Raw genomic sequence first — 24,239 nt, 5'->3', positions numbered from 1 at the left:
GAGAAAGAAAGAGAGGCGTTTATGGGTGGTAAGCCGCCGCGTTGCGTCATCAATCTGCGACAGGAGGCGGAAGTAAGAAGCATCCAAGGATGGTGAGTCGAGGAGCGGTTACTGTCATTCAGTTTACTATTATCTGTGTTAACAGTGATTTTACTGATTAGTTCGGTGTATCGTACCGTCTTTTAATTCGACATCTGAAGGGACTAATAATATTTCTCACAAATTAAAAATAATTTAAAACCTATTAATCGCGTTAACGTACTGGGAAAAAGTACTTAATCTGTATTTTCAGGTCCTTGTGCATCTTTTTAAATATTCTTATATGTGGTAGAAATGAAGATCCCGATAATATGTTAAAAATGTATAAAATACTTCGTAGCTATATTGTGCAACTGTCCGACATAAACATATAAATTACCATCCGCAAGATGAGGACGTCTTTATAAAGTAAACAATTTTGTGCGTAGCTTTTGCTTTAGATAGATAGATACATAGATACTTTATTAATCCCAATGGGAAATTCACATATTTGTAAAAGTAAGTGTGTCCAGGGAACGAATCCACATAAAATAAAGTAATAGGAGTGATCAATAAATAAAAATAGAAAAATAAAAGTAGAAAAGTACACATACATATACAGTCATACACGGAGCTGCTGAAAAGGCTGCCACTCACGGCGGCGCCGGATGTTATGAGTTTGTAAAGTGTATGTAAAGTTATCTTATAAAGTTATTTTATGTAAAGTTATCTCGGTCACAAACTTTTAAAAAAACCAAAACTCTTGTTGTTGGTCGTGAGCCTCGCCCCTGCATAATAGAAGTCTGCATTCTTCGAAAAAGTTCGAAATGTCTTGCTGATTTGTGAAAAATGCTTTTGTTATAGTGGTCTGTTAGAAGAACACTTTAAATAAAAATTAAACCCATGTAGATGTGTAGTTATTATGTCCCTTATTAGCAATAGACTAGCTGGAATAGATAGATAGATAGATAGAATATAAAACATATGCCACGGTTATTAGGGATTGCAACTTTGATGATTTTCCATCAAATCATCAATGAATAAAATTGAAATGTATTAGTAAATATATTTTTAAAAATGACAAGTTGAAAGTATTTTTGAAAATTACAATTTTTTTTTTTGAGAAAACCATAGTACAGTAATAGATTTTTTTTTTTGGTTAAAATCTATCGGTAACAAAGCTTGTTTTTTGTGTGTATTTCCAGGGAACTCAAATTAAAGATGTTGTTATGAAGGCTGATGCTCCCAGTACATTACTGCTGGACAAACATGCGGATTACATTGCAGCATATGGCTCAAAGAAGGATGATTATGTATGTATTATATTTTCTAATCACTTTGCATATATTATAATCAACATTATATGTTGCCTTACGTAAAATCTATTATCAACATGTGTTTTAGCACTAGTGCTTTATTCTGCTGCTGTTTTAAATTTAAAATTATATAACTTTGTTTTCTGCGTTTCTTCGTTGAAGCTGGACATTTTTCTGATTTTGTTGCTTAAACTAAATCAATGTCAGTACTTCTTTATACAAACCTTCTTGTGTTTTAAATGACCCTGTATTTGAAACATTCATTTTTGAAGTCAGAATATGTAAGTTGACTATTAAGAAAGATTTTGCAAATTATATTTTGTGCTGGTCTACTGTGCAACCTGATTGCATAAAGGGGGGGATGTCACTATAAAAACCATATAGTTAATGATATCCAGATGATAGAATTCTTGTTTTACACTTTGTTTACTGGTGTGTTTTGTTGGTAATAAAACTGGAGTTAAAAAATGTTAACAGACAGAAAAAAATTTGATTACATCAAGAACACAAAAGATGAAGATGGGATATAATGAAAATTAGACTTTATCACCAGTTACTGTTGTAATTATAGAACATCATGTCTGCAATAATGAAAATATGTGGGTGAATAAACGTCCCATTTAACACCTTCAGGTGCAAATAGGCATGGCCTTTTATGTAATGGGCAAAAGTACACTAGGGTTAAATCACAGTATATCTGTGCTGCAGCTTGTAAATCTGTAAAACAGATTAAATGTATTATCAAAAAATGAATGATAATTACTTTGCAAGATAGTTACTTAAAGCCTATACTGTATTTTGTAAAAAAAAAAAAAAAAGCAGACTAGAAATATGCAGGTAACTTGAAACAAGAGGAGGCATCTTGTGAAAACATGGATAATTTATTAGCATTGCTCCGCTGCTCACAAGTGCAGTACAAGCAGCAGAATAAAAAAAAAACTTTTGGCAATAGATATCTCAATTTTATTCCTCATATGCCACTGCTGGGGGGCTTGTTTTGTTTTGGACGTGCTCTGTCTCTAGGTATATCAGAGGACTGGGACTTTGGGAATTGGGGTCCAGCCTCACGTGGAAAGGCAATATGGGGGGAGAAAAAGTGAGCAAGCTACCTCTAATCTGTCCTTTTAATCCTTATAATTATAAGTAACAACTTAACAGTAGGCTTCATGGCAATAACTCCATGAAGTTGGAAGTTAAGGTCAAAGCTGTCTTATTTTCAGTTAAGATTAAAAAATGACAACAAAAGTTCAGAAGCAATATCTCCAAGACTGGATAGTTAACTTTGTGAACTGGAATGTTAAAGGCCTCAATCACAAATTAAAGAGAAAGAAAGTATTCTCTCACTTAACAGGTATAAACACTAAAATAGTATTTTTACATGAGACCCACTTATTAAGCAAGGATCAGTTTCAGCTGCACAGAGACTGGACTGACCAAATGTTCCATTCCAGCTTTACAAAGAAAACTAGAGGTGTGGGAATTCTTACACATAGAACAGTCTCATTTATAGTATCAGATGTAGTATCTGATCCTGAAGGGAGATATGTGATTGTCATAGGTAATTTATTTAACTGTAAAATGATTTTGATAAATATTTATGCACCCAATTTCGATGATAGGGAATTCATGCAAAATGTATTTGCATCCATTCCCAATGTGAACACTCATTAAATTATAATGGCTGGGGACTTTAATCGTGTTTTAAATCCAGACCTACCAGGATGGTCCAGATCTAATTATGCAACTGTTCGACTGACAACCGTCTCCCCACCATTTTGGAATGCAGGGCAGGTGCTGCCATCTATCAGCAACAGAAAGAATTTTAAGGGAAATCTCTATGTGCAGGGCAGGTGCTATGAATTCTCTATGTAATAAACAAGTTGTAGCGTAATGAAAATTGCATAATTAGATCTGGACCACCCTATAGATAGGTCTCCTGCCACAGGGGTGATGACATCTAACACTGTAAAGACAATTACACAGTTTGTAACTGATTACAACTTTTCAGACCCCTGGAGATTTCTAAACCCAAACTCAAGAACATATTCCTTCTACTCACCAGTGCATCACTGCTACTCAAGAATTGATTATTTTTTTGTTGAAAACTTCTTGCCTACGATTAAATCTTGTTACTACGACGCTATTGTTATTTCTGACCATGCCCCTTGATTTTGGAGCTAAAATCACTATGTCCCACATACTCATCTTGCAGATGGTGTCTTAATCCACTTTTATTAGCAGACGAGAACTGTACAGAATTTATATTCAAGCAAATCAATTTTTTTAGAGACAAATACATCCTCAGAGGTTTCTGCAGGAACACTCTGGGAAACCCTGAAGGGCTTCTGAAGAGGACAGATTATCTCATATCTTTCCCACAGAAATAAATTGGAAACCAAGAAGATATCAGAGCTAATCAACGAAATTACTAGAATAGATCAAGAACATGTCAGCTGTCCAAGTGAGGCGCTTCATAGGAAAAGGCAGGCTCTACATTCAGAGCTCAACCTCTTAACAACTAAAGAAACTGAACAACTCATACTTAAATCAAGATATCATTATTATGAACATGGAGAGAAAGCAAATAAGATCTTAGCTCAACAAATCCACAAGCAAGAAGTTTGCAATGAAATCCCAGCAATCACAAACGGAGACAAAATCATTGACCATAAAAATATAATGCACACATTTAGAGACTACTATCCATTCATTATCCAACCTGCTATATCCTAACTACAGGGTCACGGGGGTCTGCTGGAGCAAATCCCAGCCAACACAGGGGACAAGGCAGGAAACAAACCCTAGGCAGGGCGCCAGCCCACCGCAGGGCACACACACCAAGCACACACTAGGGACAATTTAGGATCACCAATGCACCTAACCTGCATGTCTTTGGACTGTGGGAGGAAACCGAAGCACCCGGAGGAAACCCACGCAGATACGGGGAGAACATGCAAACTCCATGCAGGGAGGACCCGGGAAGCGAATCCAGGCCTCCCTAACTGCGAGGCAGCAGTGCTACCACTGCGCCACCGTGGAGACTACTATAAATCCTTATATTCTACTGAGATTAAAGAAGACAAGACACAATCTAATGTATTTATGGACGCACTACAGATACCACAAATAGATACTCTTAGTGCAGAGGAACTGGATAAACTTCTGGCACTATCAGAATTACTCAATGCTATAAACTCACTGCAGAGTGGGCAAGCAGCAGGTCCTGATGGCTACCTTGCCAAATTTTATAAGAAATTCTTCAATTCAGCTAGTTCCCCTTCTATTAGCATCATTTACAGAAGCTAGAGAAAATAAAATTCTACCTCAAACTTTTCGCGGAGCATTAATTGCCGTCTTTCCTAAACAAAATAAGAACTTTTTAAAATGTACATGGTACAGAGCAATTTCACTTCTGAATAATGATATTAAGATACTCTCCAAAGTCCTAGCTAGAAGGATGAAGAAAGTGCTGCCTTCTATAATATCACAAGATCAAACTGGATTTATTAAAGGCAGACACTTCGCTTCCAATCTTCGATGCCTGTTTAATGTAATATGATTCACCCAAAAGTCAAACACCCTGGAGATGATATTATCGTCGAATGCAGAAAAAGTATTTGACATGGTTGAATGGAACTACCTTTTCACTACATTGGAGAAATGTGGGTTTGGCCTGAACATTTGTACATGGATCAAACCACTGTATACCAATCCAGAATCTTCACTTTATATTAACAACATTCATTCAGACTACTTAAACTAGAGCGTGGTACCAGACATGGATGCCCCTTGTCACCACTGCTTTTTGCAATCACCATTGAGCCACTGTAATTCATTGTTGAAATGCTATTGAGATAAAGGGGATTATCAGAGAAGGACTGGAACAGAAAGCTTCTTTATATGCAGATGATATGGTACTGTATATATCAGATCCACAAAATACTGTGCCTGCAGTCCTAACAGCACTAACAGAATTTCAAAAGAAATTACATTCAACCATAACCTCATTTATTTGGAATTCAAAACATCCACGTATCCAAACGGCGACCCTACAAAGACCTAAGGCGGAAGGTGGTATGGCTCTACCTAACTCTCAATTTTATTACTGGGCAGCAAACATACAAACTATAAAAACATGGACATGGACACAAATAAATAGACAGAACATACACAGGCTTGGTCCGCAATAGAAATAAAATCCTGTAGTACTTTTTTATATTCCTTGATTTGCACCCCAATAAATACAAGTTATCGCCAATATACTAAAAACCCAATTGTGCTTCACTCAATGTAGGAAGTATTTTAAGATAGAGAAGGTTTTATCTATGGCACCTCTGCACGAGAACCGCCTTTTTCCACCCTCTCCAACATATGCCTGAAAAACATTCGGGATTGAATCACTTAGAGATCTGTACATAGACAATGACTTTGAATCCTATGACCAATTACACTCCAAATTTAACTTTCCAGCAACACATTTCTTTCACTAACTTCAAATTTGAAACTTTGTTAAACAGTACCTGCCCAATTTTCCTCACCTCCCACCTACCTCTATGCTGAAAAAAATATTGCTCAGTCTCGAGGACTCAGACAGCATTTCCGTAATATATAAAACTACAGTAATCCCTCGCTACTTCGCGGTTCACTTTTCGCGGATTCACGACTTTGCGGGTTTTTAAATACAAGTGATTGCCCGCCTATCGCAGAAGTTATGTTCCAGACCCATCAGCAACAGGAGAAAATCTGCGATATAGAAAGACCATATAAATAAACATTTTTATAGTTTAAGCCTTAAAATACCCATCCCACATGCTTTAAACACATGTAAACTTATAAAACACACTTTGTTAATACATATGATATGTGGATGTCAGGCTAAGGATATGAGTAACATCTCACTATTATAAAACATTTTAACTTCACGCAAGACAAGACAGTGAGACAGGAAAATAGGTGATGTACAGGCTTTTAAATTATTGACACGCAGAGCGACAAGCAGCACAAAGCCAGCACAAAGACCACTTCTCCTTAGCGTTCATTCAGCTCCCCACCCCCTTGACAATGCGAAGTGGCAGGAGCGTACTGCGCCTCCGGGGAGGGGGGTTTGAGCAAACGTGCGTTCAGCCCTCACACACCCCCACTCCTCCTCCTCCTTCCGAACGCGCAGAGCGACAAGCAGGCATTTTGGCAGAAGCAGCACAAAGTCCATTTCTGCTCAGCGTGAGTTCAGCTTCCCCCCTTCACAAAGCGAGTGCAGACACATCGACGTCTGATCGCTGTGTGCAGTGTTGGTCTGCGGTGTTTAAGAATGTAGAAAGTGTTTAAGAGCATAGGAAGTGTTTATAAGAGTGTGGGAAAGGTTAACGAGAGTGAGAAAGGTTTATAAGAGTGTGGGAAGGGTTTATAAAGCCTTAAAATATGTATAAATAATAAAATAAATATAGGTCGCTACTTCGCGGATTTTCACCTATCGCGGGGGGCTCTGGAACGTAACCCCCGCAATAGGTGAGGGATGACTGTATTTTTATGAGAGAACAATGGGAAAAGGATTTCTCACTCAACATTTCAGAAAAGGAGTGGAAAGCAGCAATGTGCAGAATTCACTTGAGCTCCATATGCGCAAAGCATAGAATTATTGAACTCAAAATTATATATCGAGTGCATCTCTCTCATTTAAAAATTGTCCAAAATGTTTCCAGGGCAAGATCCAACCTGTGAACACTACAATCAAGTTCCATCCTCACTGGGCCACATGTTTTGGGCCTCCACCAAATTAACATGATTTTGGACCAAAATCTTTAAATTCCTTTTAGACAGCCTGGGTGTCACAATCCCTCCTAATCCACTAACAGCTGTGTTTGGTGTACTTCTAGATGGGCTTAAAGTGGAGAACGACAAACAAACTGTAATTGCCTTTACTACACTACTGGCACATAGACTTATCTTGCTCGACTGGAAGAATCCTAACTCACCTATTCTAAGTCAGTTTTGTAACTGATATTGTATACTGTTTGAAACTGGTAAAAATCTAATTTGCGCTTCGAGGATCTGTACAAAACCTTTTCAAAACCTGACAGGATCTAATCAATAACATTTTAGAATAAGCATTTAATTTGAGGAAGCTGGTTCTCTCCCCTCTTTTACTCAGTTTATCTTTATTCATTTATAAATTTATCTATTTACTTATTTTTACTAGCATAAAGTTTTACACGGCTGGCCTAGCTCTCATTCTCAGGGGTAGGGGTTGTTTCAAACTTTTTTTTTTTTTTTCTAAACCTTTAAAAATAATAAAGTACTTAGTAAATAATAAAGTAAAGTAAATAATAAAAAATAAAATCAATAAATAAAAAAAAAAACTTAAAATGAGAGAGTTTACATTATTTCAAATATATTTAAAGGTCATACACTTTTTGTACCCACTTAATCTAGTTAAAAGTAATAAATAAAGATAGCCAGACCCTATCACAGTAGTATGGGACAAGGAATCATCCTTGGATTACGTGTCACTCTGCTACAGTGAGCACTTGCACTCTTTCACCCAAAGCTATCTTAAACATTACACGTAATCTCAACTTCGAGCGCTGAGAACAAATGCCAGTGCCGGTGTGGTTCCCTATTTACCTGACGAGGTAAGAAGGCGGTATCGTGGCAGCAGAGCCGGCACTAAACTAAAAATGAAGCGGCTTGCGAGAAAGTGGCGTTTCAAGCCTTCGGTGCCTTCTGTGATTATGGGGAATGTAAACTCAATCTCAAATAAGATCGACAAACTGGCTGCGCTGGTGAAAAATGTCAGGACCTACAGAGAATGCAGTTTGTTGTGTTTTTGCGAAACCTGGCTAAATAACACCATCCCAGATGCCAACGTGGAGCTACCCGGGTTTAGCACAGTTAGAGCGGACAGAGATGCAAGTACCTGTGGGAAGCACAAAGGAGGAGGACTCGCTCTCTATGTTAATACACGGTGGTGTAACTCTGGACATGTTAACATCAAAATCTCCACTTGCTGCAGGGATATCGAACTGTTGGCCGTAAGTTTACGTCCCTACTACTTGCCCAGAGAGTTTGGACATGTCATTGTTGTCATCGTGTACATACCTCCTCGGGCAGACGAGGAGTCAGCGAGTGACATCATCCATTCTGCTGTTGCTAAGTTACAAACGCAGCACCCTGAAGCGCTTGTGCTAATCGCTGGAGACTTTAACCATGTGACGCTGGACAAAACATTACCTGCATTCTCCCAGTATGTGGACTGTAACACCCGGGGAAATAAGACTATTGATTTACTGTATGCAAACGTTAAAGACGCATACAGCGCCACCCCGCTGCCTGCGCTTGGGAAAGCAGATCATAACCTGGTTCTGCTTCAGCCTCACTATAAACCAAAAGTGAGAGTCCTACCTGTAACCACACGATCATTCAGGAAGTGGACCCCGGAGGCTGAGAATACTCTGAGAGAATGTTTTGGAACTACAGACTGGGATATCCTGCAGGGATCTCATAGTGAGAACATTGAGGAAGTTGTTGACTGCACTACTGACTACATCAACTTCTGTATGGACATTGTAGTTCCAGTAAGAACAGTACGCTGCTATGCTAACAACAAGCCATGGATTACAAGTGACATCAAGGGCCTTTTGAACCAGAAGAAAAGGGCTTTTAAAGACGGTGATCAGCATGAGCTCAAGCGCGTGCAGAAGGAACTCCAAGTCCAGCTCAGGGCGGTGAAGGAGCAGTACAGGAGAAAGCTGGAGCAGAAGTTGCAGAATAACAGCATGAAGGAAGTGTGGGATGGGATGAAGATCATCACTGGCTGCAGCTCGAAGCGGGGTACCACCATCGAGAGAGACGTGAAGAGAGCAAACCAAATGAACAACTTCTTTAACAGGTTTGACCACCCTAACCCACTCTCACACTCACCTCGGAGTATTGCACCCTCCACACATCCTTCTGCTGATACCAGCATAGGAAAGACATCCCCACCCATAATTACAACAGCGCAAGTGAGCAGAGAGCTGAGGAGACTTCGTGCCAGCAAAACAGCGGGTCCAGATGGAGTATCGCCACGACTGCTGAAGGTCTGTGCATCGGAGCTGGGGGGTCCTCTACAGCGCATCTTCAACCTGAGCCTGGAACAGGGGAGAGTCCCGAGGCTTTGGAAAACATCTTGTATCACCCCAGTCCCAAAGGTATCACGTCCTAGTGAGCTGAATGACTTTCGGCCTGTTGCTCTGACATCACATGTGATGAAGACCATGGAGAGGCTACTGCTTCACCACCTTAGGCCACAGGTTCAACACGCCCTTGACCCTCTGCAGTTTGCATATCAGGAGAAGGTGGGAGCAGAGGATGCCATCATCTATATGCTACACCGATCCCTCTCTCACTTGGACAGAGGCAGTGGTGCTGTAAGAATTATGTTTCTAGACTTCTCTAGCACCTTCAACACAATCCAACCTCTGCTCCTTAGGGACAAGCTGACAGAGATGAAATTAGATTCATACCTAGTGGCATGGGTCGTGGACTATCTTAAAGACAGACCTCAGTATGTGCGTCTTGGGAACTGCACGTCTGACATTGTGGTCAGCAACACAGGAGCGCCACAGGGGACTGTACTTTCTCCGGTCCTGTTCAGCCTATATACATCGGACTTCCAATACAACTCGGAGTCCTGCCATGTGCAAAAGTTCGCTGATGACAGTGCTATCGTGGGCTGCATCAGGAATGGGCTGGAGGAGGAGTATAGGGACCTAATCAATGACTTTGTTAAATGGTGCGACTCAAACCACCTACACCTGAACACCAGCAAAACCAAAGAGCTGGTGGTGGATTTTAGGAGGCCCAGACCCCTCATAGACCCAGTAATCATCAAAGGTGACTGTGTGCAGATGGTGCAGACCTATAAATATCTGGGAGTGCAGCTGGATGATAAATTAGACTGGACTGCCAATACTGATGCGCTGTGCAAGAAAGGACAGAGCCGGTTATACTACCTTAGAAGGCTGGCGTCCTTCAACATCTGCAATAAGATGCTGCAGATGTTCTATCAGACAGTTGTGGCGAGCGCCCTCTTCTACGCAGTGGTGTGCTGGGGAGGCAGCATTAAGAGGAAAGACGCCTCACGTCTGGACAAACTGGTGAGGAAGGCAAGCTCTATTGTTGGCATGGAGCTGGACAGTTTAACATCTGTGGCAGAGCGAAGGGCGCTCAGCAGGCTCCTATCAATTATGGAGAATCCACTGCATCCACTTAATAGTATCATCTCCAGACAGAAGAGCAGCTTCAGCGACAGACTGCTGTCACTGTCCTGCTCCACTGACAGATTGAGGAGATCGTTCCTCCCCCAAACTATGCGACTCTTTAATTCCATCCGGGGGGGGGGGGGGGGGGTAAACGTTAACATTTAACATTATACATAGTTATTGTCTGTTTTTCACCTGCATTATTATCATTATTTAATTTAATATTATTTACTGTATCAGTATGCTGCTGCTGAAGAATGTGAATTTCCCATTGGGATTAATAAAGTATCTATCTATCTAATCTAATGCATTTGTCTTTGTGATGCTGGAGAAAATCAGAACACGTGGAAAATATCTGCACAGATACAGAGAAAATGCAAACCACATCCAATAAATTTCGTCTGCTATATATCTGCCCAAGTCCGTGTTCTAAAATACATTTGAGGTTTCCTGGGTATCTACAGTTCGGCTTAGTTTACTGTCATATGCAAATATAACCCAGCTTGTTATTTACTTCTTTGCTAGGTTATTTATGCTAAAGGTATGTTTTCTGAAAAAAAAAAAATTCTTCTATTATGTTACTTGTTCTGTTTTAAGACATTTTACATCTGTTTGGAAACGGTTCTTTTATCTATCGGTTTCATATAATTATTAGTTTCAGCATTAACCTCTGCTGAGTTTACTTGTCAAAAACCTTTGGAAACTCATGATGAATGTGGTATAAATGCACCTCTAATCAAATGTTTTGTTGCTTTTTACTTATTATATTAGTGAAACATAACCCCAGCCTAGTTCATGCTGATTGATTGTTGCTATGTTTTAACCTGATGTGTTTTCATAATTTTCTTTAAAGTTGGATGTATTAAAACTCTTGAATTGCATATGATGCTAACTGGCTTGTAGTTATAAGAATCAATAGTATTGTCTTTTTATATTATTGTACAATTTTTGGAAGTTTTCTTTCTTTAGTGATTTCCCTACAGTGTAATTATTTTCAGAAAATAGGCATTAAACATTTACATACACTCGCTAAGCAAGTTATTAGGAACACCTGTACACATGCTTATCCATGCAGTTATCTAATCAGTGAATCCTGTGGAATCAGCACAATGCATAAAATCATTCCGATACAGCACAGGAGTGTCAGTTAATGTCCACATCAAACACCAGAATGGGGAAAACATGTGATCTCACTGATTTTGACCTTGGCATGATTGTTGGTGTGCCAGACTGGCTGGTTTGAGTATTCTATAACTTCTAATTTCGTAGGATTTTCACACACCGCCATCTTTAGAGTTTACGCGGAATGGTAGGAAAACCAAAATAACACCCATTTAGGTTGGCAGACAGAAAACACCTTGCTGATGGGAGAGGTCAGAGGAGAATGGCCAGACTAGTTTTGAGCTGACAAAAAGGCTATGGTAACTCAGATGACCACTTCATACAACTCTTGTGAGCATTTCAGAATGCACTATATATCCACTCTTGAGGCAGATAAGCTACAATAGCAGAATGCCACATTCCATTCCTGTTCCAAGAACAGAAAGCTGAGGCTGCATTGGGCAGAGGCTCACCAAACTTGAAAAAGAGTGGAACAATGTGGCCTGATCTGATGAATCTTGATTTTTGCTGAGGCACACAAATGGACAAGTCACAATTTGGCACCAACAGCATGAATTCGTGCACCCTTGAGACAATGCTGTCTGGTTAAAAAAGTCTTCCTTAGATAGTTAGTTAGTTGTTGTTGAGTTATGTTGTAATTCATGTTAGGTAATTCATGTTAGGTAATTTATGTTAGGTCAGTCTGTCTTGTCTCTGCTAGCCAGCTAACTAGGCCTCTTAGTTAGCTAGTTTAGTTTTTCTGTTAATTTATGTTGTAAATTTATGTTGCATGTAGCACCTTGGTCCTGGAGGAACGTTGTTTCGTTTCACTGTGTACTAACTGTATATGGTTGAAGTGACAATAAAGCCTACTTGAACTTGAACTTGAACTTGATTATGAAAATTGTACATATATTATTTACAATGTGGGCCACATGGGAATATATGTCTTTGATTTTCTTTACAGCACCTACCATATGTGTGGTTGTGTTGATGCTTGTGGTAGGCAATATTTTTTACTTCCACAAGGGGGAGTGAAGATCCATAAATATAATACAGCTTTTACTTGAGGAAATTTGAGTGTTCAGAAGATGAAAAGGCAAGCATTTGCACCAATAAGTGCTTCAGAAAGCTGTACCAAATTGAATTTAGGAATCCATTAAGACTGTGATGTCTGTATAAGAAAGGTAAAAAAAAACTCTTTCATGGGATTGGATTTAAACGTAAATAATACCAAAGTTGTTTGTCACTCTTTACAAAATTGAATTGATCACAGTCTTCTACAAAATCATCATACTTATTTACAATGATAGCTCTTATATTTCTGTTATTTGTAACAGCAACAGCTAACCAGAAATCACAACATTAACAAATTGCTGTGTGTAATGGGTCAATTTAAAGTTGTCAAGTTACCTAACCTGTACATTTTGTGGATGAACAGACATAGAGACATAGGAGCATGCAAACTGCACAATTGGTGATAGGGCTAAAACCAGTTCAAAGGTTCTGAATAGTATGCAGTATATCCTTGAATATGGAAAGTAAATTGCTGAACGAGAACCCAACAGACAACACATGTAATGCTATAAAATAAGATCATGCAATGCCAGCTTTGTAGTTTTGTACTTTTACTGATCATGTTCATTTCTCCAAAATTAAACTTCCTTTTACTTTCTTTATGAAATTTCCATTTCATGTATCTCTTTGAAAAAAAATCTTTTTGTTCAATATTGTTTACATGTACTCATTTCTCATAAACGTTAATGCACAATTATCTGGACAATGTTCATACCCCGAGGATGAAACACTGCATACATAATGCTTTGCTGTTTAGCATAATGTTTAATTTTATGTAGCACAATAAAATATTTGTAAAATGAGTAATCTATAGTGTAAATTTTTATTCTTTTGTAAAACATTGTTTTAGGTGCCTTAAATGATTAAACAGAATAAAATGAAGAGATATGTAATGCTTAATTACACAATCATTTCAAATATTAAAAATATCTAAAAATTTAGTGCTTCCAGCTTTATTTCTAAATAGACAATATTTGTCAGTTATGCTTTGCAGATAAAATAGCTGTTAGGTGGTTGTAGTGTACTCTGTGCAATTACGCCATGAGTGCAGTTGGTCTATTGCAAAATTGATGAAAGTTAATATTAACTTCAGTTGAACTGGATCTGTTTAAAATGTAATTTTCATGGCTTATTGACCTATCTACTCTTAACATTTTGTCTTTAACAGGAGTATACTCTTTCAGAATATCTGCGAATGAGTGGAATCTATTGGGGTCTGACAGTAATGGATCTTATGGGACAGCTTTCACGAATGAGTAAAGATGAAATAATAGAATTTATCAAATCCTGCCAGCATGACTGTGGAGGGATTAGTGCCAGCATAGGCCATGATCCTCACTTGCTTTATACACTTAGTGCAGTGCAGGTAAATGGTTTAGTGCTTAATTTTTAAAATTGTGTTGTGGTTATTAAATTCTGTCAAAATGAAGCTATTACAAAATTGACTTTAAACAATCATATACAATTTCCTTTTCACAAATGATTATCAATTTAAGTATTATAATGCAACATTAATTATACTGTACTTTAGAGTAATATCTGATTATATGGTGGCATTTTATAAGGAGTTTTTCTGGAACATGGTTCATCGAAGGTGTTGTTTGAATGTTATTTCACTGAAGGAATAAAAAATCTATCTATCTATCTATCTATCTATCTATCTATCTATCTATCTATCTATCTGTCTATCTATCTATCTATCTATCTAAAACTAGAGGATACTGACAAATGGAGTATTGTGCATGGTGCCCTAATTCAAATGGTTTAGAGGGTGGGTTTCGCTTAAGAAAATGGTGATCCTCTGAAACCATATTCATCCAAAGATGTGCCTCAGAGTACTGCTAAATGAACAGTTTGTTCAGTTACTCAGGTTCTGCTAGTGAAGAGGAGTATCATTATTTAGGAAGTGATAAGGAAAGAAGGCAACATGTTAATTGTTGTAAGGTGAAAGACATCCCTGTTTTTAAACAAATTCTTATTCTATGAATGTATAATTTAATCCAAAATAGAATCTCAATTAATTTTTGCAAATTCACTCTTAAAACGGGACAGCGCCTGTATATACACTGCCCAAAACATTAAGGGAACACTTAATCATCACAGTCTAACACTAAGTGAATTAAGCTTCAGGGATACCATTCTATCCAGTTAGGAAGCATAAGCAATTGTAAATCAAATTCTTCTGCTTTGTTGCAAATGAAAGTGACAACTGGTGCACTGGAGCGACAATAGCAAGACAACCCCCCAAAAAGGAATTGTCTTTATCAAGAGCGTGCCCAGACGTTGCCATGAGTGCATATAGGCACGTGGGGACTGTACACAGTAACTACTAAGTCACATTATGAGTTGCCGTCATGAAATTGATGTGAGCTGGATCAGTCTGTGATAAATTTTTGATTTCCCCATTCTACCACCAGGTTTCCTTTTCCTCCTTCCTCTGTCCAGATGTCACGCCAAGCACTCTTCTTGCTGTCACCCTTACTACTTCTGCTCTAGTTGCCCAGCTGTCTGGCAGCTTTTCACTGCCACCCAGTGCCTGTCTTACCTTCTCCCTAAACTCAACCTTGCAGTCTTCCTTTTCCAACTTCCACCATTTGATCCTTGGCTCTGCCCACAATCTCCTCCTCTTCTTCTTGATCTCCAACATCATCCTAAAGACCACTATCCTATGTTACCTAACTACACTTTCCCCTGCCACCACTTTGCATTCTTCAATCTCCTTCAAATTGACTCTTCTGCATAGGATACAGTGCATCCGGAAAGTATTCACAGCGCATCACTTTTTTTCACATTTTGTTATGTTACAGCCTTATTCCAAAATGGATTAAATTCATTTTTTTCCTCAGAATTCTATGCACAACACCCCATAATGACAACATGAAAAAGTTTACTTGAGGTTTTTGCAAATTTACTAAAAATAAAAAAACTGAGAAATCCCATGTACATAAGTATTCACAGCCTTTGCACAATACTTTGTCGATGCACCTTTGGCAGCAATTACAACCTCAAGTCTTTTTGAATATGATGCCACAAGCTTGGCACACCTATCCTTGGCCAGTTTCGCCCATTCCTCTTTGCAGCATCTCTCAAGCTCCATCAGGTTGGATGGGAAGCGTTGGTGCACAGCTATTTTAAGATCTCTCCAGAGATGTTCAATCGGATTCAAGTCTGGGCTCTGGCTGGGCCACTCAAGGACATTCACAGAGTTGTCCTGAAGCCACTCCTTTGATATCTTGGCTGTTTGCTTAGGGTCGTTGTCCTGCTGAAAGATGAACCGTCGCCCCAGTCTGAGGTCAAGAGCGCTCTGGAGCAGGTTTTCATCCAGGATGCCTCTGTACATTGCTGCAGTCATCTTTCCCTTTATCCTGACTAGTCTCCCAGTCCCTGCCACTGAAAAACATCCCCACAGCATGATGCTGCCACCACCATGCTTCACTGTAGGGATGGCATTGGCCTGGTGATGAGCGGTGCCTGGTTTCCTCCAAACGTGACGCCTGGCATTCACACTATAGAGTTCAATCTTTGTCTCATCAGACCAGAGAATTTTCTTTCTCCTGGTCTGAGAGTCCTTCAGGTGCCTTTTGGCAAACTCCAGGTGGGCTGCCATGTGCCTTTTACTAAGGAGTGGCTTCCGTCTGGCCACTCTACCATACAGGCCTGATCGGTGGATTGCTGCAGAGATGGTTGTCCTTCTGGAAGGTTCTCCTCTCTCCACAGAGGACCTTTGGAGCTCTGACAGAGTGACCATCGGGTTCTTGGTCACCTCCCTGACTAAGGCCCTTCTCCCGATCCCCGATCGCTCAGTTTAGATGGCTGGCCAGCTCTAGGAAGAGTCCTGGTGGTTTCAAACTTCTTCCACGTACGGATGATGGAGGCCACTGTGCTCATTGGGACCTTCAAAGCAGCAGAAATTTTTCTGTAACATTCCCCAGATTTGTGCCTCGAGACAATCCTGTCTCGGAGGTCTACGGACAATTCCTTTGACTTCATGCTTGGTTTGTGCTCTGACATGAACTGTCAACTGTGGGACCTTATATAGACAGGTGTGTGCCTTTCCAAATCATGTCCAATCAACTGAATTTACCATAGGTGGACTCCAATTAAGCTTCAGAAACATCTCAAGGATGATCAGGGGAAACAGGATGCACCTGAGCTCAATTTGGAGCTTCATGGCAAAGGCTGTGAATACTTATGTGCATGTGCTTTCTCAATTTTTTTATTTTTAATAAATTTGCAAAAATCTCAAGTAAACTTTTTTCACGTTGTCATTATGGGGTGTTGTGTGTAGAATTCTGAGGAAAAAAATGAATTTAATCCATTTTGGAATAAGGCTGTAACATAACAAAATGTGGAAAAAGTGATGCGCTGTGAATACTTTCCAGATGCACTGATATAATCTACCTGTGTGCATCTTCCTCTAGTCTTGTATGTCACCCTATGTTCCTCCCTCTTCTTAAAATAAGTATTCACCACAGCCAAGCCCATCTTTTTCACAAAATCCACTATCATCTGACCTTCTTCATTCCTCTTTTTGACACCATGCCTACCCATCACCTCCCCATCTCCTCTGTTCCTTTCACCAACATGTCCATTGAAATCTGCTCCAATCACCACTTTTTGTCGCTTGGGTACACTGTCCATCACTTCATACATCTCACTCCAGAAATCTTCTTTCTCGGCCATCGCACACCCAACTTGCAGGTCATATGCACTAACAACATTTATCATCACACCTCCAGTTTCCAGCTTCATAATCATTACTCTGTTTGACACTGTTTTCACCTCCAAAACACTCTTGACATATTGTTCCTTCAGAATAATTCCTACCCCATTTCTCTTCCAGTCCACACAATGATAGAACAATTTGAATCCACCTCTGATCCACCTGGCGTTTGTTTTTTTTTTTTGCAGGCTCAATACAGTAACTTTCCTTCTCTCCATTATTTTGGCTAACTCTCTCCCCTTACCAGTCATACTGCCAACATTCAAAGTTCCTACCCTCAGTTCCACTCTCTTTACCTTTCACTTGCCTCCGGACACATCTCCCCCTGTCTTCTTCTGCTTCTTTGGCCAATAGTAGCCCAATTTCGGCCAGCACCCTGTTGGCAGCCATTGTTAACCCGTGCCTCAACTGATCTGGTATGGAAATTTGTATCGTTGTCCACATATTGATCTTGCAAAATTTTACATCGGATGCCCTTCCTGACGTAACCCTCCCCATTTATCTGGGCTTGGGACCAGCACAAAGAAACATCCCCTATGGCTGGGTTCAACATGCTGCTGTACTCGTACTACATAATCAAATAATCATAGAGCTGGTTGTAACCATAACATGTTGGTTCTGACTCTGTATGTCTGAGGTATAGCATTGCAGTGAGATTTAATAATGCTGCACATTCTCTGAGTATTATACCTCATACATGATTTGTTTATCTACAGTTAATCTTAATTTGCTGCATGTTGAGCCTCTTGTGGTTTTAGACAGTATTAAATTACAGTAGAGCCCAGATCATCCCTGACCCATGATTTATCGCGGTTCTGCATTATCTGAGGTGAATCTATAAGTATAATACATTATTTTTCTTATAATTCATAAAAGCTTTGCCATGATTACTGTACACAATAATGTACAGCAGATATTGTACCTTTAACCTTGATTCTACAGAGCAATGGTTCGTTTCCTTATCAGTGCATAGACAAACTCAGTTTAGCTGATTAAATCCTAAAAAATGAGGTGCAGTATATCAGTGCAGAATCAATGATGAAAAATCAACTAAATCTGAGGTAGATGGTACTTCATTTTTTAACATAAGAATATTGTGTGTTTGATGAGCTTGTTAATGACTTGGATAAGTATGAGAATTTGGTGTTCACAGTTTAAATTAAAATTGAAAATGTGTTTATTCATTAATTTTCTGAACCTTCTTTTTATACTTTCCGGTACACAGTTGTTAGAAGTCACAGTTTATCCTGTTAGCATCAGGTGCAGAGCAGGAATTAACCTTGAATAGAACAACAGTCCACACCATGGCACCCTAACGTACACATCAACCCTGTGCTAGTTTAATAAATGTCATTTTGATTTATTAGATAAATTACAGGAAACCCCTACATATGTTGAGAAAATGGACAAACTCAACAAAGTTGGTGACCAGACATAACATAACCTATATTCATGGCGCTGTAAGATACCTTTGTACCACCATGACAATGAACAAATATTTTAAAAAACTAAAAAGTCTGGAATATTATTTTATGGTGGAATTGGGTGCAATTCCTTTGTCAGGGCAATTTCCTTTACTCTATAAAAGTGTGTTACACCCTGGAGACTGGTCGCAAGGAGATGTTTTAGTCTTTAATCACGTTCAAAAAGTAGACTTTTAAGCGCAATCACGTATTTTAGATCCCCATACTTGGTTTCGGCTTCATTAGCATCGTAGTATGTGGCTAGTTTTTACATTTGTTATCCATAGTAGTTAGTTGCATCATGAATCAATTTCATAATCTTTCTATTCTAGAATTATTTGTTGTATGTTTAGATTAATATAATAATCAAATATTAGACAAAATGGTTACAGATTGTTTGATTTTCACGGAAGAACAAAGTATATTCTGTGTATGCTTCCATTCACAATTACTTCCTACCAAATTGCTTTAATGTTTTTCTTTCTGCATATTTACATAGCTCAGAGATGGAAACTGAATCACCAATCTTGTGGTTTCAACTTCAACTACAGTGTATAACTACTAAGAAAATTACCAGTGCCTGACAAAACAGTTTAAACGATGTAATCTTCAATTCTTTATTTGTATCTATCAAGCACACAGATTGCTGAAACAATTTTTTTTCTGTTTGTTGTGCCATCTGAGAGTGTGACAGTTGGGGTGTTAAAGTGCAGTTTTGTCACAGTGCTATTCACTTAAAGTATTGATCATATTTATTTGTTCTGTTTTCTTTAATAATGTTCTTTATGATTACAGATTCTTTCACTGTATGACAGCCTTAGTGTAATAGACACAGATAAAGTTGTTGAATATGTGAAATCATTGCAACAAGAGGATGGTTCGTTTGCTGGTGATAAATGGGGTGAGTTTTAGAGAATATCTGAACAAAATATTCACATACATGAGATGTACTCAAAAACTGAACATCATCTGCATTCCTGTTTGAATGCAATGCAAGTAAAATATATTTTACTCAGCATTTCTATCATGTTAGTACCACTTTCCTTTTATGTGTAAAGTCTGTTGACAGGCTGGAGTAACACATTAAGTCGCCGACAGGAATTAAACTAGTAATTTTGTGTTTTACAATTTAGCACAATTGATGTGAGAGCATCCTAACCATTACTACCAGATAAATGCTTTAAATTTAGTACAGTAATTACTGTATGTTTCCTCAAGTAACATTCTGGAGTAAACTGTATTTTTCTGTTGTACCAGTAAAATATATATTTTTTTGCTTGTTATTGTTTCTTAATTTTAATATTGAAACCTGATTGTTTTCTTTTTATTATGTAGATTTTATTTAGTAGATTCCTGAATTATCAAGAAAAAAATGTAAAAACTAGCCTTTAAATTGTATAGATGATGTAAAGTGTCCCAGTAGGTTCTGTTAGAGGTCATGTGGGTGTTGAGATTCATGCAGTGATTGGCCATTTGAGACTTACCGTGTTTCTAATGAACCTCATTAGCCACAATGCTTTCCAGTCGCACATTCTGCATATAATGTTGTCATTTTGTAGAACATATCTTTTTCTGTTTTTATTTTCATTATATTCTAAAAAAAAATCCTTGATTCATTTAACTTAAAAAAAAAAAAAAAAAAAAAAAAAAGTCTTAGCTTTTCATTTTAAGACTGAACAGTTATCCAGCATAATAAAATCTTTTTGGTTTTCTTACAGGTGAAATAGACACACGATTCTCCTTTTGTGCAGCTGCAACACTGGCATTACTGGTGAGGAAAGACTCAACAAACACTGTCTTTTTAGTACCCATATGTTAGCTGATGTATTGAATCTTATTTAAATAAAATAATTTTTTCACTCTTTTTCAGGGAAAACTAGACGCCATTAACATAGACAAAGCTGTTGAGTTTGTTCTCTCGTGTATGAACTTTGATGGAGGATTTGGATGCCGACCTGGATCTGAATCTCATGCAGGACAGGTACTGTAGGCCTGGATATAGAAAAAAGGTGTTTTTTTTTTTTTTTAAATAATAATTTTATAACTACTTTTCAATTTTTTTTTATTACTGTGTTATTATTATTATTTTGACCTATTTATTAATGTTCTGCATTCTCTCTGATAATCGGACAAATTTTCAGTTTGCAGTCCATTTTTGACTTCATAATGTTACTATTTAATAATTTATTTATTTTCAGTCTTTAGTTATTTAACAATTAAAAAAAATCTAAGTATTAGTTTATATTTCGTATATGACTAATTAAAAATGTGGAACAAGAGTATTTACTAATGTCTGTTTTAAAAAACTGTAAATATACTAGCAAAGTTGTAAAGTATTTCTCATTGGAGCTTAAAAGTAATTACCGTACTCTCATTTCTTTAAATATATATTAGCTGATTTAATTCCTGTTGTGTATTGTGCCTATTTAGACAACTGTTTAGGGATTTTATCATGGCAAGTGTTAAGTGTAATAATGTTTACCTGCAGCTGTACATTGGTTAGTTATTTATAACAGTGCTAAGGCTCAAATTAAATTGTATGCTATATTATTGTTAAGCCTTAGTTTGCATGCGTAGTTTCCATAATTAAGCCAAAAAAATTGCAGTAAATAATGCCACAACAAAATTTTTTAATTTACAGAATGACTAAAACATAATTGACAAAATAATATTTGATATTATTAAATTTAGTTTATGTAACTCTTCTAAGTATTTGCTAATGTAAAATACAGAATGTTGCAGTGGCATCTGTCAGAAAATTCACCTTCAGTGAGACCTCAGGTTTCACACATGCAGTAGTTGAAAGGATATAACACAATGAAACTGACAGAAGACACTGGCTGTGACAGCAGATAAGCACCAATGGACCCTCCTTGTCTTGCTATTTCCCAGTCTGTCAGATAAGCTGACTCTAGTATTTAACTATCAGCCTTTATTTTATTTCCCCTTGCTTCATCCATTACTAAATGTCCAAGCTATCTTATACCTCTATCAAGGTCAAGGAGTCTTTAACAAGACATGAGAAACTACATATAAAATTAGATCTAACAATTTCTTAACCCTTTTTAAAGAATAAATTGTGAATTGTAATGCTGTCCATCAGTTGATATAGATGTAAGATAGGACTGAAGAAAGAAAATTAGCTATTGTGCTTTCTCTTTCATAAAACGTACAGTATGCATGATTTTATTTATTGTTACATGTAAACATTGCCATATTTTTCTTGCTTAATAAAAATGAACTGAATCTTGTTTTGAAATCCTGTTTCAGATTTATTGCTGCACAGGATTCTTATCTATAACTAATCAGCTGCATCATGTAAATGCCGACTTGCTTGGGTGGTGGCTTTGTGAGAGACAACTACCATCAGGAGGGTTAAATGGCAGACCAGAAAAGGTATTTTAACAAAATTTTTTAGGTGGCACTTTGACAACAAATAAATTAAATAGTTCAATTAAATAAATTTTGTCAGCCTGAGAGTAAATGAGACAGGATTATATGTGTAAATATTTCTTTAAGTCTTAGCTCTGCTTAAAATGAGACATGCTCAGAAAACCCAATTTTAAAATGGTGTTTGTAAATGAGTCAGCTTTTAGAAAAGGAAGCATTACCATATTTTAATACCCTAGGCTTCATTGTTATTAAATTGCTCATTTCTATTTGGACAAAGGCAATTTGTTTCCATTCTTTTCTGTCATTGGTACCTAATTAACTAAGCTATTATAAAGTAGTTAAAAGACAAATAAATCGTGTACCTTGTTTTGGGGATTAAAAACCAACGTTTTTACATTTTTTGTTACCATTTCAGTTACCAGATGTTTGTTATTCCTGGTGGGTACTGGCATCATTGAAAATTATTAAGAGAATCCACTGGATTGACAAAAATAAACTGCGTAGTTTTATCTTGGCCTGCCAGGATGAGGAGACAGGGGGCTTTGCTGACAGGCCAGGAGATATGGCAAGTATTTATTGTTTTTTCTTAAATCCGAACACCAGGAACAAATCATTTGAGTCAACTCTTTTAAACATCAAACTAGAAAAGATTTTAAATCGATTAACTCTGAATGGACATAATTGTGTTTCTTTTTTTATTGTATGTTTCAATATGGCATACCATCCCAGGTTGACTCAGTTTCCCCCATCCTTAATTTTTTGTTATTTTAGAAGCCTCTACATCCTTGTATTTTTTTTATAATATTGAGGTAAAAAAGTAAAAGGTGTATTTTGTGGTTTTTTTTTTTTCCTGAGAGCTGAAGGAAAATGGATTTAGTTTTAATATTCAAATCATAGGTTTCTATGATAACTTGCAGGCAAAGAAGAAGTATTTTTGTTTTTTGTACAACTTTAACAGATTTAGAGGTATTTCTGGATTTTTCTTTCTTGGAAAATTACATGTGCATAATAAATTATATGCCTTTTTATTACATTTTTTCCTAGTAGAATTTTCCATTACGTTATTGCAGTATTACAATATTGCTTCTGAGTGCTGTTTCTTTAGACAATATTAATTTTTAATCACTTCTTTCTTGTTTCTTTTTCGCTAGGTGGATCCTTTTCATACACTGTTTGGAATTGCTGGTTTATCACTTCTGGGTGATGAGCATATCAAGCCTGTGAACCCAGTTTTTTGTATGCCTGAAGAAGTCCTGCAGAGAATGAACGTACATCCAGAAATTCTAAACTAAACTTAATTACATATGAACTGACACCATCATGTTTAAAGTACATATAAGAGGAAAATAATATTGGATTTCCAAACGTAAACTTGAAGACAAAAAAATACTGTCCTGTATTTTAAATAATCTTTAATATTTATATATATATATATATAATATCTGCGGTGGGTTGGCACCCTGCCCAGGATTGGTTCCTGCCTTGTGCCCTGGGATTGGCTCCAGCAGACCCCCGTGACCCTGTGTTCGGACTCCGCGGGTTGGAACATGGATGGATGGATATATATATATATATTTAAAATATGATCAACTGTTTAATGGATTGAAGGTTATTCAAATAATGAAGACATGGATTTTACTATATCTAAGTGATAAAGATATAGATAACAGAAAGAATTGTTTACAAGTATTCTATTTTCCTAGTACTCTAATCCATTATGCAGTAATAGTCATTAATGTCTGTGCTAGCAGTTTGACACACTATTGTTGTATTTATAATTAAAGTTCTATCTCATGCTGCACCATTGATGCAGTGCATACTATGCGCACATTTATTACACAGGTTTGGAATCAATAAAGGATTTAACTCTAATTTCCAAATGTAATAAAGGATTTCAGTATCTATGGTA

At 37.5% G+C, this 24,239-nt stretch overlaps 1 protein-coding gene across 1 annotated transcript; it reads left to right on the top strand.

Annotated features, from left to right (window-relative positions):
• On the top strand, nucleotides 1-24,239 carry rabggtb (Rab geranylgeranyltransferase subunit beta). The gene is made up of 9 exons (XM_028811192.2): nucleotides 1-92; nucleotides 1,224-1,331; nucleotides 13,920-14,117; nucleotides 19,733-19,838; nucleotides 20,656-20,708; nucleotides 20,808-20,918; nucleotides 22,208-22,333; nucleotides 22,746-22,895; nucleotides 23,482-24,239. Exons 1-9 carry the CDS (start codon nucleotides 90-92, stop codon nucleotides 23,620-23,622), a joined length of 996 nt encoding a protein of 331 aa, XP_028667025.1. The 5' UTR covers nucleotides 1-89; the 3' UTR covers nucleotides 23,623-24,239.

This window comes from Erpetoichthys calabaricus, chromosome 10 (genome assembly GCF_900747795.2).
Source record: "Erpetoichthys calabaricus chromosome 10, fErpCal1.3, whole genome shotgun sequence".
Classification (NCBI taxonomy): Eukaryota; Metazoa; Chordata; class Cladistia; order Polypteriformes; family Polypteridae; genus Erpetoichthys; species Erpetoichthys calabaricus.
This window is presented reverse-complemented; position numbering and strand designations above follow the sequence as displayed.